Here is a 24,490-nt window from a genome sequence, read left to right on the forward strand (position 1 = left end):
ACTATGGTATTTTGGAAATTTTAGGGGGGAAGATTATGTTGGTTTTTCTTGTGAGGAGTTTCTTGCAAAAGAGTGGGGTAAAGACTTAGCCGCAACCATACCATCCACATCGTCTGCAAAAGGAAACCAGGTCCCATAACCAAGGTAACCAAGAGGTTGGTGTCACATGTGTACCCAAGGCAGCCCACACATGCCACATGCACGACCACACATGTGCAACAACAACAAAGGTGCATGCACATCATGACGCCCAAGAAGAGCCCAAGCATGGAGGGGGGGAAGGGCTCTTTCACTCCCTCTCTCATATTTATTGAAAGGTAGGAGATCTCCCTTGTTGTCCTTTATAGGGTTTCTATTCAATGTTGTTTGTACCAACTTATTTTCCTACGGAAAGTCCATAAAATCTTCCTAGAGAGGTCCCAATGTGTAGAAACCACACACCCATGACAATCCGGTCTATCACATACATATGGTGAGTATAATATTTATTTCTATTCTCAATAAGAGGGCATAGTAGGGCTACACATATGACATTACACTACCATTTAGAATGGGACGGGGCTAAGTTCCTAGAGCTCTTAAAGATAATCTCATCCTTGGTCACAACAAGATTGAAGAGGAACAAAGCTCTTAAAGATAATCTCATCCTTGGTCACAACAAGATTGAAGAGGAACAAAAGGCTACTCGCACACCTCCAATCCATATATAAGTGTTGATGTGGACATGTATAAGAATATGGCACAACGGAAAGAGATAGCGAGACAAAGCACAATAGACAATGTAGTAGATACACAATGGAGAGAAGTTAAAATTCTGATTATACTAAAGAGTACAAGTGATGGTGTTGTCCACCCATGCGCTCTCAAGTAGAGCTTAGATGGCGATCTAGACAGACTCTGGATGGAGTATGTACGAGGTGTAGAAGGGGGTGGATACTCACAAGCATTGGATACCTTAGCTCATGGCAACCTTATCCATATATGGTACTGTAGGCGGTGTGGTAGACGCGTATACAACAAGGGTGGTTACATTGCATAGAGAACGCGGCTCACTGACCACCACCGACCACTGCCCACTAATGATGGACCTGGTATCCGAGGGAATATTCTACAGAATATTCCTCATACCGTCGGGGGCTCCTGCCCCCAAACCCCGTCAGGGGGACTGTTAGCCTCCCTACTAGGACCCCTCAACCGGGGCGATGCCTCGGACCCCAGCTAACGCTCGTACCCTTGACCATCTCCTAACCATCATCAATGGTCACAATAATGAACGCATCGGCGTCTAAGCCGGGGTTCCCACCAAAGACATATGCACCATGGCTACTCCTCATAATGGGGGCCTAACAAATGTGCACTATACATCAAAGTGAGATACATGCTGAGAGGCGGGCATTGAGTGTATACTAACAACATGCCCATGCAACCACAAAACCAAGAGAAAAAGATAAAATTGACCCTCCACATGCTATTGATTTGGAGTTGCATGATCAACTCAACAATGGAGGTCCTTGCAAGTTCTAAGGCAAGGTAGAGAGTGATCAAAATGTTGGCTCGATAAGGTGTCGGAACTCACAGTGGTAGCCAGAGCATCACATGGTACTTCTCAAGATGGAGACACAGATAAAAGAGGGGGTTATCTTCTTCAAACTTATCAGAATTTTGTTGAGGGAACCTTGATTCAAATTGTCGATCTGAATTGTATAGTGCTTAGTAGGAAGAAACTTCTTCTAGTCACAAAAGATGCTTTTCAACCCTTTTACCTAAGCCTCTAGGCTACCCTCCTATGTGAAGACTTTTCACCCCTTTTACCTGTGTGAAATGGCCAAGCCCTTTCAACTAGCTAAAGGGTAAGCTGGTGTTGGGGCTACACTATCTAGAACATTGGTTGGCTTGTGTGAAAGTGGGTTTCGCTCTCGCAAGTTGCTATACAATGTGAAGGTACCTCAGCATGAGACAAGAGATCACCAAAAGTAAGATTCACAAGAGAATAAAATATTCAAGGGCGAGAAGTAAAGTAGGAGTATATACTATAGGACCTAGGTGTGCAAAGAAAAAAAAAAAGCAAAATAAAAGGCGCGAAGTTCGTCCTGGAAACTTGGACGACTTTAAGTTAATGAAGGCAGAGGAGATTAGGGGCGGCGATGGCGTCTCGTGCTATGGCCGTGCTGGCTTGGAGGTTTTGAAGTCTGGTGAGAGATGCAGACTCCTGCAGTATTTGTCTCCCTCGCCCTGCACTCCCCCCTAATTCTGTGTATATTCGTCTCCTCTGCTAGATCTATCTGCGTCTGTGCGTGGAGCTTCCTCTCGAAAGCGGAAAGCTTAATCAAGAAAAGTGGATAAGCGGAAACGCTTCCATGGCTCTCGCGGACACCTGGTTGAAGGAATTCGAAGAGGCTATGCAACTGGCCGAAGACATAACCGGCCGGCTTAGAGAGCGTGACATGATCATGTCTTCCGGCGGAGATCCTTCCCAGCTTGTCTCTTCCACCCGCCGGAAGATCACTGTTTTAGGCACTTGCCTGGATCGGCTCGAGTCTCTGCTGCAGAACCCTCCAGAGAAGCCAAGACTGTATGCACTCATTCCCTTCCACAATTCAAAAAGCACTGATTTACATAACAATTAATGTGTTTTTGCATGTTGCAGGCAGAAAAGCGTTCTCAATTGAAGGAAAATATGATGAAAATAAAGGATTCAATAATAATTTTGCGTCACGTGCAACACAACTGCTTGGCTGCTATCCCATTCCACCATATGGATCTTGCATAATTTTGTCTCACAATTCTCTGGCTCTTGTAACACAGTCGTTTCATTGCAATGTAGTTAGTTGCTCAGGCCTGGTTTTGTGAGGAGGAACAGTAGGTGGATACATCAATTGAAAGTGCTCACTTAGAATGGGCCACCTGCATCACTGGCAGACATAACAGAAACTTGGCCTGTGGTGATTGTGCCAGTTAGCTGATCTTACTGACGATTCATAGAAAGTTTCAGTTTCAGCATGTTAGCAAGATTTATTCACATCCAGAAAAATCTCAATTAAAGCAATATGCATGCAGAAAAACTAGCAGAAGACCCCCAAACGAGGTGTTGAATATGGGTTGCGATGAGTAGGATGGGGTGCTTAAAGGTGAAATGGTTGAATGGGCCAGCCAACTGGAGCCCAGAATAGCACGTCAGGGCCAGGCAGGCAAAAGGTGTACAGTAGAAAATGCTGTCCAAAGTTGAAGTGGCTGGAATGGGCCGGCACTTTAATCTTTGGTTCTTAGAGCGCTAAGTTTGCAGGGATGTGGCATTTTTTTGGCTAGCTACCTCTTGTGTGTGCATGTCCATGTGCACCATGTGTGTAATCTGAGAAGTGTAGAGCCTGCATGGCTCTAGTAACATGGTAATTCTCCCCGTGGGGCATACCCAAGTAGAAGCACTAAGCTGTATTTGTTGGCTTCCCTTGATTGTGTAGTGAAAGGAAGGAGTGGAAAAGACCTTTGATTACGAATTTAACCCTGCTTGTGTGGATCCCCTGCAGATCCAGAAGACACCCCAAATTTCATTTTATTTTTCATTCGCTTCTCCCTCTCTCTTCAACTTTACCTCATGGATTTTAGTAACTTGAACATTTTTTTTGAAATTGAATTGATCTCAAACATTTTAATCATTCTAACTTTGTAGAATTATAAAAGTTTTTTGTGATATGTTTTAATGGCCGAGAAAAATAAAAAGAGTAAAAGAATCCTCCATGGCTCGCCTTGATTCCTTTAGTAGTGATAAGCCTCCCTAGGCTAGTGCTAAGCTCTAAATCTAAACCGGTAGTGGTGCCCAACCTACAGTATACCCTGTTCACACTATGGAACCACCTGTGCGCATATGTACCTTTGAGTACTTATGTTCCTAATTCTATCTGGGTGTCTTCTTTCCTGCACAAGTTCAGCATATGGTACCGACAACTACCCTCAATCCCTGGAGTAATGTGAACCCACATAGAGGAGGGTCTAGGAGCAGCATACGCTCCCAGACTACTGGTGTACAAGGAGGAATAGAAGGTGAACAAGAACAGACTATTGGTGTACAAGGAGGTAACATTGTTTTCTCTTCTGGTTCACCTTCTATTCTTGCTCCTAATGTGTTTTGGAATACTGCACAACCACAAGCACAAAACCCTCCCATCCAACCCATGTTTCTTGTTGCTGGTAACAGCATGTAGTCATTATCGGCCCTACCACCATAGGGACCTGCGTATGGGTTTTACCCAACACAAGGATCTCTAGGCACTATGCCTCCCGGCATTGTGTCACCACCCAGCATTCCGGGGTATCGGGTAGTTTACCAACCCAGCATAGGCACTACACCAGTACCAGCTTATGTGCCTACTCAAGGATTTGTTTCTCAGCCAGGTATTCCACCTGTGCTGAGTGCCTAGCCTTATGCCCCATCTTATGGAGTATCCTCGCCAAGTCCTACGTCTGTGCCGGGTATTAGTGGTTATTTCCTAACCCTCTACACTCCGGATATGGGTACCAGCCATCCTGGATCCCACCACCTCCTTCCCTTCATGTTTCTATGTCCGAAAATGCTTTCACAGAAAAGACTCGTTTCAATGGGTCTAATTACACCACCTGGGCTAACCTTATGGAATAGGTTTTCACTTCCCAAGGTTCTTACAACCTGGTGAAGAGATTTGAACCAAAACCCCACCCCTCACTAGCACCTCGTGAAGTCATCCCTTATTGGGAAGCTAGGAATGCCATTGCCATAGTGGAGCTCATGCAAGGCCTTCTGGCATAGTTTCATTCACAACTCTAATAGTTCCCCTATGTCTGTGATGACAGATGGGTACACCTTGCAGAGAGATATGTAGCTCGTGATCGCATGCATCGCATTGATCTTGAGCATCAAATCCAAAAATTCTCTATTAAGGAGGGGGATGACCTGAAAGTTAAGGTTGCTAAATATCGGCCCCTTAACGTAGAGCACGCCACCATTGGCTCCGCCAAGTCTCAGGAAGACCAGGTCATCACAACCAAGGTGGTGGCAATACCCCACATTGGCGGTCGAGAGGGGGTAATACTCTAGCACCTACTTTGCAGGTTCCCCCACCAGGGAACCAACAACAAGGCACTGGTACGAATTGGCTTAGATCTTCTTAGTGGCGAACCACTGGTCAGGTCGCACAAGGTTCACCCCCCTAGTCAGTATCCTTTGCCACCCCGATGTCTGATTGGTCATCACTCACACCACATCCCGGTCCCTCGGCCAATGTCGCTCAGGCCACGTTTGCGGTTGACTCTAGTCACTCTCCCGAAAGGAAGAAGAAACAACGGGCTAGACGAGGCAGTCAGTGTGTGGAAGCTTCTGCTCTCGTTCAGATCTGTGAGTTACTTGATGATCCACCTATGCCCATCATCGAAGTCCACCCAACTCTGATGAAAATGTCAGCATTGCGTGTCATATGGTGTGTAGCTCCACTATCAACTATCCAAGTGACCGGATGGTCAACATCTTGCTAAGGTTGAAGTTCGATGTGGCAAACAACACATTGATGCCCATCAAATCTATTGGCACCGCCTTATTTGACACAAACACAGGCCCCAACCAGGCAACCTTGGACAATGTCTATCTTGTTCCTAACTTGTGCCTCAACCTACTTTTTGTATTCTAGCTGACACAACTAGATTGTGGACTTTACTTCAACAAGCGAGTTGTTGAGGTGATTGGTGAGTTTTTCTCCCATCAAGAGTAGGGCATTCAACGCCAACTCACCTCCACCAACTCCCCTTTAGAAAATGGAGTGGTCGAGCGCAAGAACCGAACTGTTATGGATATGGCACGCTCCATGCTCTTTGTAGCAGAGTTGCCTGAATGCCTTTGGTTAGAATCGGTCATCACTGTGGTGTACCTTCTGAACCGTTGCCCCACGGTTGCTGTCCCTCACAGGACCCCGTTTGAGGCATTTTATGGCAAAAAACCGATTGTTTCCCATCTTCGTGTCTTTGGGTGTCGTGCTTACACACACTCCGAATGACATGAGGGGCAAGCTTTAGCCAAGGAGTGAGTTGCTCAATTTTGTGGGCTATTCTTCTGAATCAAAGACTTACAAAGACTTTGATCCAAGATTGAACAAAGTCTTCGTTCGTGTTCGTCGAGACATTGTCTTTGATTAGCGGGACTTACTTTGCCTTCTGCTGCCCATACCACTCAATCAAGATTCATCGATTGTGCCACACGAACCCAATCAGTCGACTATTACTCCGCCACTTAAGGCGCCTTCCTCCTCCTGATAGCCACCCAAGGACCCTTTACCCCGTTGGTACCAGCAGACCATGTGGGATTTAGGCATGCTTCCCTGTGATATCCCCTTGGACGGTCCTCGTCGGTCCCCTAGGCTCACTCCTCATGCCTCATTTGCGTATGTGTTTTCAACAAACTATGTGGTACATGATGGGCCAACGTCGTGGAAAGGGGCAATCAAACATCTAGCCTAGAAACAGGCTATGGAACAAGAACTTGAAAGCATTGACCGTAATGGCACGTGGTCCCTTGTGGATCGCCCTCGTCATAAGGTCATTGGAACCAAATGGATTTTTCGCACATAATGGACAAGTACAAAGCCTGGATTGTAGCGCAAGGCTTTCGCCAAAAAGAAGGCATTGACTTCGATGAGACCTTCGCACCTACAACTCAAATGACGACCATTGTCTCTTACTTAATCTGGCTGCTCACCACAAATGGCCAATCTACTAGATGAATGTCAAGAGTGCCTTCCTAAATGGAAGTCTATGTTGACTAACCTTTGGGCTTCCTGCTCCGCGAGTATGAGGGCAAAGTCCTCTACCTGCATAAAGCTCTTTATGGGCTTCAGCAAGCCCCCCGAGCGTGGTATCATCGCATCGACAAATTTTTACGCAGCCAAGATTTTCAACCATCTCACTATGATCCCAATATCTATATCCACACAAATCACGGGATGGTTTGCTACCTAGTGTTGTATGTCGATGATCTAATCGTCTCTAGTTCAAATCAAGCCAAAGTGGTTGATATCATGGCACAACTGAGACGAACATTTGAGATGATTGATCTCGGTCTTCTCTCATATTTCCTTGGCATGGAGGTGATCCAACATCAAAATGGTATTTTTGTGTCACAACAAAAGTACGGTCTTCAACTCAGTACTTCCTATTTTCTTGATGGTGCTATCCGTGTGGCTACCCCACTGGATCCAACCATCAAGCTTTCAAAGGAAGAGGACTCACCGACACATGAAGAGTGAGTCTACCGCGAGTCTACCGCCAAGTGGTTGGGAAACTCATATGGCTCACAAACTCTAGACCTGACATTTCCTATCGCACATCCATCTTAAGTTAGTATTTCAATGCTCCGAAGGAGCCACATTGGAGTTCAGCGATGAGGGTTGTTCGCTATCTAGCAGGTACCTATATGTTTGGGCTTCACTATAGTTGTGGGATCACTATCACAAGTAAAGGGACTCCCGGAATGACAATAATAGACCAGACCAACACTTCAAATACCAGACACAGAGCATGATAACACAGCGGAATAACAATAAATAATACAATAAGACGCATTGAGCCGGAACGCCCCCCCCCCCCCAACCCCCCCCCCCCCCCCCCCCCCCGCGCGGTACATAGTCACATGAAAACGCGTTTCTGGAGTGAGAAACCCCGAAACCCCGAAACGCAAGAAACGTTTCAAAAACTCCTAATTATTTTGGTTTCTCAAAAAAAAAAAAGTTTCTCAAAATGTTAAAAGTTCCTATTGTTTGGAACTTCAGCAATGCAAAATTATATAGAAAAAAAAACCGAAACCTTGGCGTTTCTTAGCCGCCGCAGGCCGAAACGTTTTGCCCCGAAACCCCAAAAACGTCAAAAACTCCGAAACGTTTTTGGTGACTATGCCCCAGTAGGAACTTCTTTATTCAAAGAGAAGCTTTTACAAGATACCAAGGTGCGGGTGCAAACAGCACCGGATTTTCCACAAAGCATCAGCACAAATCTCTTGCCCAGATCTCAATCTAGAGCCAAGATACAAACATAGCACTCAAAAAGCCATCCGAAGACAATCTCAAAACAGTCCCATAACCAGCTCATAATTAGCCCATACACTGTCCATAAAACAGCCCTTAAACTGTCCATAAAACAGACTGGTACGGAGACCAAAACAGCCTGGTACGGAGCCCAAAACAGCCCCGAGTTCCATGCCAAATCAGCCCCAAAAGAGCTCTCAAATCAGCCCCAAAATCTGCTCCATAAACAGGGCCAAATCTGCCCATGACAAGGCTAGAAGAGAGAGAACTGTATGCTGTACGGCCAGCGCAAGAGATCATCACTAGGTGTTACATGCACCGAGGTTGATCGTGATGATGCGCAACAGGGCCTTCTTTATACCTTTATGTTATGTGGTGAGAATATGTAGCATCAACTTTAGAGAATAGGGAGAGAGTAGAGAATGTAGAATGTAGAATGTAGAAGACGACACCGTATTGGGTCCCAATACCCATTGAAGGCCCCCCCCTTGCAAGCAGGAGTATTTGCTTATATTATTCTTTGGAGAAATGCCGTACAATGCTAAGTACAAATGATATGAATGCCCAAGTTGGCAAGGACGAGGAGGCCCAAACGTCGGCGGAGTATCCAGCTATCCCGAGGCTCTGTTGAAGACTCTCCTTGGCCACTGATGCAAGTCCAGATGACTGAAGGATTGCACATATGCTGGCTGAGATGTAAGGGAATCCTCCTTGTTGCCTGGAGATGCGTAGGATGCTGCAAACTGAAGTCGTTTTCTGCTGAATACCTGAATATGCATTGGGGGAATAAGGCCATGCTTTTTATACCCCCTCAAACAGTAGTCGGCTGCCTCAGGAGGCTGTCGGCTATGAAGCCTCCACGACTGGGAAAAACCTCGTCGGCTGCTGAAAGTACCCTCACGACTTGCTAATTGCCAGTTGGCCAGCATTAAATGCTGGTCGGGTACTGCACAACCAGTCTGTTGTCCTTTTGATGCTGGTCGGAGGCTGAATTCCCTGTCGTTGGCTGGTTGTCGGCTGCAGGTCAGGTGCTGTAGCAATGCTTGTCGGCTGCTATCCGGCTGTGAGGTGAAGGCCTTGGCTGCCTTTGCAAGGCTAGCCAAGCTGAGGCTGCCTTGGGGCTGGCCTTAGGGCTGGCTGTAACGCGCGGAAGCCTCTGTGAGTCTTCTGTGAGTCTTCTTTCAGCCCTAAACACTACTGGAAACCATCTGATGCAAAACGGAGATATGGAGAGAGTAGAGAGAGAGAGAGATGTGCTGGAAATTCAGTATATTACTATAGTACAAAAAGGGTACTTTGCTACAGCCCTAGGCTGCCTTCATAAAAGGTGATAACACCCAAAATTCTGTCCCCCTATGGGACTCCTAATGACCCAATCCCTAGAGGATTAAATGAACACAATGATGGGCCTCCTAGCCTATTTATAGGCCCTTTTATTCATTGGAGAACTGGCCGACCAGCAGTCGGCCAGCAGTTAACTCCACAAAATGCAGCGCTGCCTCTGGTTGGTCAGCCGCCTTGTCTTCTTGATGCGCTTCAGCCCCCTTGCTCTCTGGTTCAGCCGATAGCTCCTAGAATGAGCCGACAGTACCTCCTAGAATCAGCTGACAGCATCCTCCTTCATGATCTCCATGCCTTTCTCCCAGTCTACACTGCCAAAAGTGCTCTGTGCTCCATCATCCTGGTTCTACCTGGTTCATACTCTTTATCTGGCTGCCTCTTGTGGACCAGCAACGGTGAATGTCCATGGCATCTTTCATGCACATGACATCGCCCTCTGTTAAACGTGATGACGGGATTCCAACCTGTTCTTGGATGACTGTCATCATCCCAATCTTTTCCCGAAGTCCCTCTGTCATCCATCCATCCCTGGCAACCCTTTTCTCTGAAAGCCCAGCCCGGTCTCTAAAACCACTTTGTCTCAGAATAAGATCTATGCATCTGTTCCATCTAGTCCACAATCCATTCCTGCCCTGACTCTAAACACAGTCTTGGTCTTCATTCTTGAGAAATGAGTTTGGCACTCTCACATCACCCTTGGAGGATAAACCTCCCTTGGGACCGTTGCCCGAGAACCTACCTGGCTCACAGGAGTGCCATCCCCTTTGGCTTTGTGGAACACCACCAACAAACCTCCTGGGAGCTCTTCCTGATTCTGTGTTCCTTGCCTTGGGCTTCGTATCCGTGTACTTTCTGGTACCTTGGACCTGTACACCATCATATGGGACTGATTCAGTGTTTAGCTTTGCTGAGCCTGATGCTCTGATACCAATGTAACGCGCGGAAGCCTCTGTGAGTCTTCTTTCAGTCCTAAACACTACTGGAAACCATCTGATGCAACGTAGATATGGAGAGAGAGTAGAGAGAGAGAGATGTGCTGGAAATTCAGTATATTACTATAGTACAAAAAGGGTACTTTGCTACAGCCCTAGGCTGCCTTCATAAAAGGTGATAACACCCAAAATTCTGTCCCCCTATGGGACTCCTAATGACCCAATCCCTAGAGGATTGAATGAACACAATGATGGGCCTCCTAGCCTATTTATAGGCCCTTTTATTCATTGGAGAGCTGGCCGACCAGCAGTCGGCCAGCAGTCTTGGCATTAACTCCACAAAATGTAGCGCCGCCTCTGGTTGGTCAGCCGACTTGTCTTCTTGATGCGCTTCAGCCCCCTTGCTCTTTGGTTCAGCCGATAGCTCCTAGAATGAGCCGACAGTACCTCCTAGAATCAGCCGACAGCATCCTCCTTCATGACCTCCATGCCTTTCTCCCAGTCTACACTGCCAAAAGTGCTCTGTGCTCCATCATCCTGGTTCTACCTGGTTCATACTCTTTATCTGGTTGCCTCTTGTGGACCAGCAACGGTGAATGTCCATGGCATCTTTCATGCACATGACATCCCCCTCTGCTAAACTTGATGACGGGATTCCAACCTATTCTTGGATGACTGTTATCATCCCAATCTTTTCCCAATCTTTTCCCCCTTCTATGTGAATGCACCTAAAATGCTTTGCATGCAACTACTGCTAAGGCTGACACATACATGCTCCTGAATGATGCTTTCTCCAAGTGGGTTAAGAGGACTGACAACTGACTGACATCTAAAGCTTAGAGACTGACCTACGTAGCTCGTGCCTGACTGTCCCTGGACTGAGGGCTCACAATGGGGTCACGACATATGACAAATGATCCTAGAAAAGGGTTCTACTTTTGTACAAATGTTGCACTGAAGATCATGCCAGTGTGTCACTGTGTACCCCAGTGCAGGGTGCACGTGACATTCCCTCCTGCTTAACTTGGCGGCAGGTTCAGAGCTTCCAAGTAGTCTGCCAACAACTGGGGGTACTCTTGAAAGAGCTCTTCATTGAGCCAAACTGCTTCATGGGTTCCGCGGTCCTTAAACTTTGTATAGAATTGTCGTATTCTTCGATCGGATCCATGCTTCCATCTATGGAGGAGAATCTGTTCTGGTGCTATAACTTCAGCTTCGTCAATCATATTTGGTTGTTGCTCTTCTGAGATATCTTGCAATGTTGGACCTATATATGGCTTCAACCAAGAAACATGAAAGACATTGTGCATAGTCTAACTTTTCGACAACTTTAACTTTAAAGAGACATCACTTGACTTCTGAATGGAAATGGGCCAAGACTTCGGAATGAGAGTTTAGGACAATGCTTGCCCACCTGCTTTAGCCGTTGTTTCATGATGCGGAGATATACCCAATCCCCTTTCGTAAAGTGGACATCTTGCCTGGATTTGTTGGCTTGCCAGGTATATGCTTCTTGAGCCTTGGCAAGGCGCTCCTTAACTGACTCCATGATTTCCGAGAATGTCTCGGTGGTCTTATTGGCCTCAAGAGATGGTGACACCTGTCTCGTCAAAAGAGATGAGAAACGGCGTCCAAATGCTGCCTCATATGGCGTCCAGGCAATACTTGATGAATGAGTATCATTTAGGATTGCCTGCACCAAAGGAAGATATTGTTCCCATTTCGATTGTTGGTCATGGAGAATGATTTGAGAACGTCAAAGGCCAATTGATTGTAAATTTCTGTTTGGCCATCTGTTTGAGGATGGAATGTGGTGGACAATTGCAACTTAGTCCCAAAATTGTCAAATAATGCTCTCCAAAAGTGGGATGTAAATTTTGGATCTCTATCTGATGTGATAGTCGGTGGCAAACCACCAATGGGGTACCAAAACCGAATGAACAAGCGAGCTATGTCCTCGGCTGTGGCTATCTGCTTACATGGAATGAGCATGCAAAACTTACTGAATCTTTCAACAATGGTCATACACTGTGTGTTTCTAGATCCAGCTAAGGGCGGGAAGAGGGCATACAAAGTCCATACTGATGTCATGAAAGGGTCCCTCAAGAATAGCGAAGGCTGTAGCAACCCTGCTTGTTTGGTATGAGGTACTTTCACTTTTTGACATTATCTGGCATGATTGGACATGATGGTAGACATCCCGGCGCATCTTAGGCCAACAGAATGACCTCTCTAACTTCTCCAAGGTGCTGTTGATACCCCTATGACCCCCAACCAGAGAATCATGGGCATCATGGAGAAGGACTTGACGCTTGTCTTTGAGTACACAAAGGCGGTTCTTGAAAAACAACCAATCATCTTGTATAGTGTAATGGCTTGGGTCGGAGCTGAGGGCCAACTGATATTGAGTCCCGAACTCTGCCGAATCCGGATACTGTGCCTTCATACTGTCTAAGTCTTTGCCTTGAATTTCAAGCATATGGACTTTTGCAATGTTTGAATAGTGCCCTTGCGACTAAGAGCATCAGCAAACAGGGTTATACTTGCCTGGAACGTATTCAATCATTCCCCCAAACTGTTGGAACAATTAACTCCATCGGGACTTCGTGTCACTCCATTGAGCACTAGGCATGGTTTGCAACCATTTAAGTGCCTCGTGATCTGTCTTAACTTTGAAGTCCCTCCCGTAAAGGAAGTGCTTCCAATGTTTAAGAGCGGTCATCACTCCCAAGAGCTCTTTGTCATACACCGAATAATTCTTCTCGGCGTTATTCAACTTGCGGCTATAATAAGCCACTGGCCTACCGTCTTGTTGTAAAACAGCTCCAATGGCAAGATTACTGGCATCGGTAATCACCTTGAAAGGATATCCCATGACGCCAACTTCAAATCTGGAGACTCAGAGGCAACATTCTTCATGGCCTGGAATGCCTCTAGAGCCTTGCCCGTGATGGACACTTTTTGATGACGAGTCTTCATGCCCTTGAGCAAGTCAGTAAGAGGTGTTGCAAGGTCAAAAAACTTGTCCATATGTGTGCTGTAGGCTTGACAAAGGCCCACAAATGAGCATATTTCCTGGGTTGTAGTGGGAACATCCCAACTGAGAATGGCCTGACCTTTTCAAGGTCGAGGCTAATACCTGAAGAACTGATGATGTATCCTAGGTTATGGATTTCTTGTACTCCAAACTCACTCTTCTTGGCATTGATAAACAACTCATTGTCTTGCAAGAGTTGCAAAACCTGTGCCAAATCTCGCTCATGTTGCTCTGCCGTCCTTGAGAAGATAAGAATGTCATCTAAGAAGACGAAGACACATTTGCCAATGAGATCCCAAAAAACCCGAGACATCATTTTGTTGAACGTCGCTGTGCATTGGTGAGACCAAAGGGCATCACCACAAAATTTGTAGTGGCCACGCTTAGTCCTAAAGGTCGTTTTTGGAATGTCGAGCTTGAAAATCCGAACTTGATGGTAGCCACTCTTAAGATCTATCTTAGAAAAAATCTTTGCACCATTGAGTCGTTCTAGGATGTACTCTATTCTGGGCATGGGGAACCTATTCTTCACTGTTAGCTTGTTGAGTGCCTTGTAATCCACACATAATCGTGCAGGCTTATCTTTCTTCTGGGCAAACAGAATGGGTGCGGTAAATGGTGAGGAGGATGGTCGGATAAAACTGGACCGGAGTAATTGAGCAAACTGTTCTTCGAGCTTGCTCTCCAATGCCTTTGAAAGGCAGTAGGGAAACTTGCTGGGAGGTTCCGAACCAGGAACCAACTCTATGCGATGGTCCTCAGGTCTACTGGGTGGGAGAGTGGGCGGGAGGTCGTCTCGCAGCGTGATGTTGCTGTATTGAGACAAAAGACCAGCCATCCGTTGCTCCCTTGCGGGTGCTACTTGAACTGCAGATTGAGAGAGGACGTACAGTAATGCGCACTCTTCTCCTTTTTTGATCGTTCTTTGGGCCTGAATGTGGGAAATTAGTAGAATGCCAAAAATGCTCCGATCCCTGCGAATCATGAGAGGCTCAGGAAAGTCTTCCACGATGGTGAAAGTGTCTTGCCTCCAATCAGAAATGGGTGCATACTGTCTAAGCCACTGGATCCCGAGGATCATGTCACACCCTAAGAGAGGGGAGACAATGAAATCCCGTTGGAATGTGGCCCACTGAACCTGAAACTCAAATTGCAAAGCTTTACGAGTAATGTGTGTACGTAGACCAGGGGTAAACCCGTCCACATCCAACTGATAAGGAACCAAGGTACAACTCATCTTGGTAGCCAATTGTGGAGAGATGGCATCCTTAGAAGTGCCCATGTTGAAGAGGACAGTGAACTGCTATCCCTTTGAAGTGCCATAGGCACGGATGAGAGCCTTTGTCTTGCCCTCAACTTGACCCTCCTGCTTAATACCACTGGTGGCACTGAATTCAAAGAGGGTAAAAGCTGACAGGCGTTCAAGGCTGATGGCAGAGGTGTGGATGATTCTATGGTGGCTATTGTGGAAGTGGATGCCTTAGCAGACTTTTCAGCCTGGAATTTAGGACAATCTTTCTTCTCGTGTCCCACAGTGTGACAGAAGAAACAACGGTTCTTTGCCCGGTACCGTGTCTGTTCATCAAGCTGGAGATAACCTCCAGTTATGCCCTCCTTAGGTTTTTCCTCAGGAGTCTTCTTGGGCGTAGAATCTTTCTTATGGCCCGATTGACCCAAAGAATTTTTCTTTTGGTCCTTTTGGCCTTTGCTGTTCTGAGTCCCCTTACCCTGGGTAGATGATTGTTGGGTGGATGACTGTTGTTGGGGCTTTGGGGTAGATTGTACTTGCCTAGGCTTACCTCCGTTCAGCATCAGCTCCTGATTCTGAGCGAGGGTCAGTGCCCGTGCATAAGTTTGAGGCTCAAAATTCCACACTGGGTACCTAATGGTAGTGTCTAGACCGCAAATAAACTGCTTGAGCTTATCTTCTTCCCGATATGCCCAATTGTTAGGCCAGTGTAATGACCTTGTTTGAATAGGTCAAAACAGGGGAACCACCTTGAGTGAGTTTGTAAAACTCATCCTCAAGATTGGTCATGTACTGTGGTGGAAGAAAACAGGCTTTGAGATCAGCCACGAAGGTGTTCCAATGAAAACGGACTTGGCTTGTGATGGGGTTTGTGTGAAGTTGTGACCAATGCTGCCACCAAGTAACAGCTTCCCCAGTGAGTTGGGGGGCGGCCACATGGACTTTGTCTTGTGGGTCTGTGATTTTAGCTAATGGAAAATGTGCTTCAAATTGATGAATAAATTGAGTAACTGCAGCATGATCACACTTACCATCATACTTACTAAAATTTGGAGAGGTTCGTATGACAGTGGTGGTAGGGGTGGTGGAGGACGAGGAAGGTGCTGCTTGATGCGGGAGAGCTGCCAGAATTTGTGCCATTGTTTGTTGATTATGGATATGCACAGCCTCCCAGTTGAGTCTTTGCTGGAACTCTTTGTTAGCCTTCTCTTTGCGGCGTTGGTCTTCCTCAAATTTGCGTGTGGCATCCCTATCCCTCTGTTCCTCTGCACGTCTCAATTCTCTTTCTTCATCTACTTTTCTTTTTGCTTCGTCGTCTTTTCTTCGTTGTTCTTCAATATGTAGTAGGACCTGTGCTAGATCTGAGATGCCTTCTTTGGGTTTCTCCTTTTCGGCGGCAAGCTGCATCTTTAGAGAATTTATTTGCTCTCCATTCAGCCGGTACAGCAGGTACAATGGTTGGTACAGCCGGTATAGTGGCTGGTATAGCCGGTACAGTGGTTGGTACAGTCGGTACGGTGGTTGGTACAGTAGGTACAACAAGTACAAATGTTGGTACAGCATGTACAGTGACTAGTATAGCAGGTACAGTGGTTGGTACAACAAGTACAGAAGCTGGTACAGTTGATACAATGGGTGGTACAGCAAGTACAACAAGTACAAGGACTTCAGCATTTCTTTGCGATGGAAGCCTCCAAAACAGTCCCCAACAGTCGGTATTCTTCATGGGCAGCCTTCAAGAGAGAGAGAAAGAGAGTAGCCATCATTAGGGCAGCCTGTAACGGTGGTAGAGGCTAGTGTGCAGCAAGAGAGCCTCTATTAATGAAGAGAGAGGGCTCCAATTTATAGATTTGGGCCTCCCATGAGCTAAAATGGCAAGAGAAGGCTACAATGACAAGTGGAGAGCTACACAATAGCTGAAGTGACAAGTGTGAGGCCACTTGTCTCACCTTGATCCACTTTCTAACAAGTGTCAGGCCACTTGTCTCACTTTGGTCCACTTTCTTGCCACATGTCCCAATCTAAGAGATGGGTCCTTCCATAAACTTTATCTCTAAAAATATCCCAACTGGTAGACATTCTGTCGTAGGCACTTTGCCAACTCTTGGTATCTGCTCAATTCCAGATGTAATGACGCGAACAGAATTTCCATCGGAGTCGGGCCAAAAATAGCAACTCTCCTAAATTTTAGGAGTGTGGTCCTTTGTATTCTAGGATAATCCCCCATTCCCAAAGCTTGTACTTTCCAAATATTTAGACATCGTGGAGTCCACCAGACTCCTTTCATACTGGGAAATGTCGAGGCTGGTTGTCCGCAACTTTAAGCTTCAAGCCATATATTCAAGATATAATCTTGTCCCATCAAGTGGGTGAGACGAGACAGTCTCAAAAATCCAATATAACTGAAGAATCCATGTCCCAAAGAAATGGATGAGACTAAATAAGTCTCCATAATACCAATATCAAAATCATGTCCCAAAATAAATGGGCAAGAATTCAATGGAAGATATGCTAGACACAGGCAGAAGAGCCAATTGTGTGTCAATCACCAATATCAATGAGATAATCATATGCCAATGAAAATCACCAACCAGGTGCTAAGACACTTAAATAAGTGCCATGCACAAGAAACTAGTGCCTCACACAGAAACATATGCTATGCACATAAACTGGTGCCATTCAAGAGCACAAACCATGGTGACAGAAAAGCTGGTTCTCCATAGTTCTGGCAATCCTTTCTCCCAATCCCAACAGTTCCCATGTTCTCCCATACAATCCCAACTCTGATCAACAAGCATGGTGTGGAAACAATGAAACACTTACTCCACAATCGCAACACGAAATCATGTGTATGGTGGAGTGTTCATTGAATTGCCCTCTCACAATCCCAACATGAATCTACATGCATGGTGAGATGAACTGTCACGATTGTGACGTGTTTATATATCAGATTCTCTCTTCATTGCTGATTACTGTTGCAGATACAAAGAGTTACCAGCCAAAGGGAACCCCTACCCTCGACTGGTTGCGACTCTTCGTCAAAGGATGTACCTCTTCATCGAATAGCCACATCTCTTCGACGAATGGTTGTATCCCTTAGTGAATGGTTGTGCCTCTACATCGACTAGACACATCCCTTAGCCTAAAAGTTGTACCCTTTCGTCTAAGGTCATGTCCCTTCATCAAAGGACATGCCTCTTCAAATGTGTCTCTTCATCTCCTATATAAGAGACCTATTGTACTCAGTTTAACAACAACAAGTCAATTCAATCTTGTCTCAAGTGTTCTCCTGAAGGTTCTTGTTCTAAGTTAATTACTTAAGTAGTAATTAGTACACAATATGCAGGATTAACAACATAATCCTCACAGTGGTATCAGAGCAAAATTTTTTCCCGGGCCTACGGTTGTGAGCCTCTCACCCTCTCCGCTCTACTCTCCTCTCGGTGTTGTATGGAAGAAGCAGAGCGATGGTGGACTTGGCGTGAATCCTTGCTCGCAGTAATGTAAACAAGCAGCAAACTTTTTTCCGCCCTGTGAGATGCCCAAACCCAAACCCTAAAATCAGTCCAAACCCTAACCCTAAAATCAGCCCGTCCAAACCCTAAAATTGGGTGTAGCAAGTGTTGAATGGAAGAGCAGGAGAGAATGCCCCATTTAATTCTACCCAATTTTGCCAATTTTGCTTGATTAAGCATTTTCCCAATTTTCTATCAAAAAAAAACGATGGGAAGCAGAGAAGCAGAGAAGCAGAAACTCACATCAAAGTGCTTGTAGTATGCCTGTATTCTACTGGAGGCCCTCATCGCGTCTTTTCGGGCTGCATTTCTCTCCACGCAGGGTCGCCACCTTTCGATCCTGCCTCTTCACGTTTTCTTTTAAAAACGTGACGTTTCATAAAAAAAAAAACGAAACCAAAAGCCTTATAACTTAAGGCTTACATTAAGCCTTTTAATATACGTGGCTTCCACCAGCCACGTAAAGCAGCCACCCAACGGCAACTAGCGCTAGCGCACGCAAGGAAACCCGCCAGCGCAAGGAAGCCCAAGCCGCCGGCCAGCGATTATTAAAAAAAGAGTACCCCACGGCCAGCGATCAGCACAATCTTAAAAAAAAAAAAAACCAACGGGCGTACGCTAATGTGAACCGGCACCCCCAACCCCCCGGATGCAGCCCTCTTCATGTATGCCCCTGTTGTCTTGGCAATGACTTTCTTGGCATGTAAGGCTTCCACCAAACCCTGCAGTGCAGAATTTTGTTGCTGTCCAGAAATTACAACAAGCATAAAGTGTTGAAAGCGGCCTCAAATCCTCATTTTCTTCACCGATTTTCCTTCTCGGGCATGAAATGAAGGCATTTCAACTACTCTTGAAGCCTTCTCTGGCTCCTTTTTCGTCACACTTGATCCCTGGAGAGCCAAAGCCTCCTCAAGCTCCCGACAAGCAACTTCTCGGCGTACAACACCCACAACAGGTTTCTTGTCCTCAGCACAGTTTTGTGGAGACCACCAGACATGAAATAACTTCGTTCGAGCCTCTGCATGCTCGTCGCAAACATTCTCAACATTACAACAGTTATGAGAAAGATCCGTCTTTGAATCACTATCAGCAGAAGCCAAAGCAGCAATATGAAGCTTTCAGAAGATCTCCCCTTGAAGAGTCATCAATCTCTTCGCAGTGGGCTCACATAGTGGCACATATTTGCGACCCTAGTCGAGTACTTGGTCGTGAATGCCGCAGCGCTGGACAAGTTCCCCCTTGCGAGCCATGCCATGCTCCTCCTACTCTGGAAGCCTTAATACCCGCTGATAAAGCTGACGATTCAAGAGGTTCTGGTTCATGTGTGGCATCCCAAATGCACACAACTTCTTTGGCTGTGGTCCAGGCAAAAACAAAAGCCTTGTCACCGCCCCTGCAGAATGAAGTCTTTGTCTCTTACACAATAACCGATGCAATTGCAATGGTGAATGAAGATTCTTCAAGTCTGAAGGCTCCAGTTCTTACCTTGAATGGTACAAAGAATAATTCTCATACAGACTCTTGCAGTATGACTTCAGTCACTGCCTCTTTGGACAATACTTGTCCTAGTCTCGATGCACTATCTTTGCAGATGAAAGAGCCTTTAAACAATACCTCTTCTTCATCTACGACAACCCTTGAAGACATCCGTGTTACAGACAAGCCAATGGAATCCCTTTCAGATTTCCAAATGATGGTCACTAACCAAATGCAAAGTTTGGTGACACAACCCTTGATATTGGAAAATCAAGACAGTTTGCTTATGGTTTCTCTAAAGGCAGATGAAGATTCAGTCTTTTCTTGGACAAAGCTCGAAGTTACCAATGATGTTAACAAAAGAGTTCCAGATATGATTCTCATACTTTCGGTAAAGATGAGACAAGTTGCAGATGCAGTTAATATTCAGTTTGGTATATGCAAGATTGTTATGGTCAACAATAATGCCATGACATGGGATCTAGCAGCTAGAGCTTTGGATGCAGAAGCAATTCAATCATTTCCCTTCTTCCAGAGTCTCAACAACCACCCCTGGGTTTTATTTTAAATGGGAGGGAATGTCACGATTGTGACGTGTTTATATATCAGATTCTCTCTTCATTGCTGATTACTGTTGCAAATACAAAGAGTTACCAGCCAAAGGGAACCCCTACCCTCGACTGGTTGCGACTCTTCGTCAAAGGATGTACCTCTTCATCGAATAGCCACATCTCTTCGACGAATGGTTGTATCCCTTAGTGAATGGTTGTGCCTCTACATCGACTAGACACATCCCTTAGCCTAAAAGTTGTACCCTTTCGTCTAAGGTCATGTCCCTTCATCAAAGGACATGCCTCTTCAAATGTGTCTCTTCATCTCCTATATAAGAGACCTATTGTACTCAGTTTAACAACAACAAGTCAATTCAATCTTGTCTCAAGTGTTCTCCTGAAGGTTCTTGTTCTAAGTTAATTACTTAAGTAGTAATTAGTACACAATATGCAAGATTAACAACATAATCCTCACATGAACAACGAACCTCTTGGCCTCTGTATGGGGAGATAGTGATTCTAATATGGCATAAAGATAAATCCATGTCCCAAATAAATGGGCGAGACAAAACAGTCCCATAAGTCGAGATATCATAATCATGTCCCAAGTAAATGGGCGAGAGAAATCAGTCCCATAAGTCGAGATATCATAATCCATGTCCCAAGTAAATGGGCGAGACAAAATAAGTCTCTTGCCAACAAGGCATCGGTCCACATGACCCTTGGCATAGACATAAGTCCCGTGCCAACCAGGTGTCATGTCCATTTTACCACTTGCACTCCGTGTTGGTACTCTGATCACACACCTTGCATGAGAGGTGGGCTCAAGTAACAAGATAAAACAATCACTCACAGGGATAGATAGCCTGGTGTTCCATAAGCATTTCTGCTACACATAGTTTATAGGCATTTCGGCCACCAATAGTTTGTAGGCATTTCGGCCACCAACTCACATTACCCTCTCAAGTGCCCATGTTCCCTTCCATCTGCTCTCTATTGTTCCATCTAGATATGGTAGAAACAATCTTCAAGAGAGCACGTAGGACAAGAGAACACTACACACGGCATGCTGTGCTTGACACTACCCTCTGAAGTGCCCATGTTCCCTTCCATCTGCTCTCTATTGTTCCACCCACACATGGTAGAAACAATCTTCAAGAGAGCACGTAGGACAAGAGAACACTACACAAGGTATGTGAACCATGAGTTCCATAAGTCCAATGCATCCCAAATAAAGGGAGCCATACAGAATAATCCATAAACTCGAGGATAGATCCAAATCCCTAGAAAAGAAGTCCAGGAATCCATAGACCTGTACACCATTACTCTTACCACATACTCTGTGCTAACCACACACCTTGGAGTAGAGGTGGACTTTATCCATAAAAGCATCATATCCATGAGATATCCAAAGATTTCTTCTCTATAAACTCGGACAGATTCATCCATAGAAATTGCTTGTGAAGCCCAATATCTATGTAAATCTCGTCCAAGAAAGAAATCTCCATAGATATAATCCATCCCAATAAAGGGAGCCATGAACAATGTTTCCCTGAAACCATCTCAAGGCAAACAACAACACCTTTCTCCTTGCATAACTATACAAGGGTTAGTGAACATCAAAAACACTTCATAGCAAAAGCACTAACTTTGCAAACTCAAAGTATACTTAGCTTTTCTTTGCCAGGTTGGTCATGAAGCCAAAAGAAATATCTCCTCACCATATCCTTAAGATATATCTCCATATAGCTTGCCTGTAAGCTTGATAATATAATCCACAATATCCATATGGAAAGAGTGCTAAACGTGTGCACATAAAGCCAACTCCACACTTCCAAGATAAAATTTTGTGAATTTATAAATCCTTAGATCAACAAGCTGTCTACTGCTCATGCTCTTGCTTCATAAACTATGAAGCGACTGGCCATACTTAACAGCAATGATGGTAAGTGTGGTCTCCACTTGAGATCTTTTCTCTTCCTTATTGATAGAAGGAAGCCTCCGCTTCCAAGAAAGCCTATGCTCTGATACCAATGTAACTCGCGGCGGGTGCCCGGGGGACTAGGGCCTTTGACACACTTGTTGATACCATCAATGCATATTAAAACATTTAAGCATGGCCACAGCCTTAACACATATCCATCATCACTTTGCATAAAACATAAAGGCGATAAAACATCCACAAATGCTGAAAATGGAGTTTGCACGTGTGACACTGCATAGAGGCCGGAATGGGCCGACACCCCCCCCCTCCCCCCTTGGAGTAATTTATTACCCAAGGAGAATAATATCATGTACAAGCTTTGAGGGCCTTACTCTCCCTACGGGAGATGCCGGATTATCCATATACAAATGCCATAACACAGCCCAACACGAGGCAACCAAGTTGGAACATAGGCTGTAGAAATATCGAGCCAACAACATAATCCATATACCTCCGTGTGGGTACTGATTCTTCCCCAAAAACCACGGGTCTTCATGCAATAGAGCTGGTACAGCAAGTACAACTCTCCATTCAGCCGGTATAGTAGGTACAATGGTTGGTACAACCGGTACAATGGTTGGTACATCAGGTACAATGGTTGGTACATCAGGTACAATGGCTGGTGCAGTTGGTACGGTGGTTGGTACAGCAAGTACAGTAGGTACAGCAAGTACAAGTGTTGGTACAGCATGTACAATGACTAGCATAGCAGGTACAGTGGTTGGTACAACAAGTACAAAAGTTGGTACAGTTGTAACACGCGGAAGCTTTGGGTAGTCTTCTTTCAGCCCTAAACACTCTTGGAAACCATCTGATGCAAAAACGCACCATCTGATGCAAAAACGCAGATATAGAGAGAGAGTAGAGAGAGAGAGAAGTGCTGGAAATTCAGTATAATCTATGGTACAAAAAGGTACATGTCTGCAGCCCTTGGCTGCCTTCCTGAAAAGGTGATAACACCCCAAAATTCAGTCCCAAACTAGGACTCCTACTGACTCAAACCCCTAGTGGGCTGAATGATTAAAAACAAGGAGCACTTGGGCTATTTATAGCCCCTTTAAATGCATGGGGCACTGGCTGACTGCTGGTTGGCCAGTTCATAAATTTATTAATGCTCTTTTGAACACAGCTGACTGGATCACTCCTGCGCATGCTGCTGCCCGACTGCTTTCCAGTCCACACACACCCTAGCGCCTGCTGCTGCTGCCTCTATGTACTGGTTCAGCCGACCATGGCTATGGGCAGGCGACACCTTCTGCAACCAGCCTACTCATCTCTTGTCCTGCTGATGTCAGCCGATAGTCCTTTCTGGAACCAGCCGACTGCTTCTTGCTCCAAGTCCTGCTCCATGTCCACCTCAGATGTTACACCTGAAGCTTCTACACTCTGGTTCTACCTATCTTCTACTGGTTCATACTCTTTATCTGGTTGCCTTTTCTGGATCTAGCCCATGGCATCTATGATGTACATGACATCCCCCTCTGCTAAACTTGATGATGGGAATCCAACCTGCTCTTGGATGACTGTCATCATCCCAATCGTGTCCCGAAGTCCCTCTGTCATCATCCATTCTTGGCAAACCTTTTTCTCTGAAAACCCGGCCTTTTCTCCAAACCACTCTGTCTCTGATGAAGATCTATGCATCTGGTCTTCCTCTAGTCCACAATCCATTCCTGCCTTGACTCTGAACACCGTCTTGGTCTTCATTCCTGGAACTGAGTTTGGCACTCTCACATCACCCTTGGAGGATCAACCTCCCTTGGGACCGTTACCTGAGAACCTATCTGGCTCACAGAACTGCCATCCCCATCTGGCATTGTGGAACACCACCGACAAACCTCCTGGGAGCTCTTCCCGATCTGTGTTCCTTGCCTTGGGCTTTGAATCCGTGTACTTTCCTGTACCTTGGACTTGTACACCATCATCTGGGACTGAATCAGCGTTTAGCTTGGCTGAGCCTGATGCTCTGATACCAATGTAACACGCGGAAGCTCTGGGTAGGTCTTCTTTCAGCCCTAAACACTCTTGGAAACCATCTGATGCAAAAACGCACCATCTGATGCAAAAACGCAGATATAGAGAGAGAGTAGAGAGAGAGAAGTGCTGGAAATTCAGTATAATCTATGGTACAAAAAGGTACATGTCTGCAGCCCTTGGCTGCCTTCTTGAAAAGGTGATAACACCCCAAAATTCAGTCCCAAACTAGGACTCCTACTGACTCAAACCCCTAGTGGGCTGAATGATTAAAAACAAGGAGCACTTGGGCTATTTATAGCCCCTTTAAATGCATGGGGAACTGGCCGACTGCTGGTCGGCCAGTTCATAAATTTATTAATGCTCTTTTAAACACAGCCGACTGGATAACTCCT

General features: G+C 45.6%; 1 protein-coding gene across 3 annotated transcripts in view; it reads left to right on the plus strand.

Annotated features, from left to right (window-relative positions):
• The first annotated feature begins 2,065 nt into the window (after positions 1–2,065).
• Positions 2,066–24,490, plus strand: part of LOC147628729 (syntaxin-52-like) — a 67,876-nt gene continuing 45,451 nt past the window's right edge. For all 3 annotated transcript variants that reach the window (XM_086813963.1, XM_086813964.1, XM_086813965.1), the window contains exons 1-2: positions 2,066–2,192; positions 2,277–2,572. In XM_086813963.1, coding sequence (XP_086670089.1) covers positions 2,358–2,572 — 215 coding nt within the window. In that variant the 5' untranslated portion in view covers positions 2,066–2,192; positions 2,277–2,357. The remainder of the gene's footprint in view (positions 2,193–2,276; positions 2,573–24,490) is intronic.

This window comes from Cibotium barometz, chromosome 19 (assembly GCF_041138505.1).
Source record: "Cibotium barometz isolate CiBa-2024 chromosome 19, ASM4113850v1, whole genome shotgun sequence".
Taxonomy (NCBI): Eukaryota; Viridiplantae; Streptophyta; class Polypodiopsida; order Cyatheales; family Cibotiaceae; genus Cibotium; species Cibotium barometz.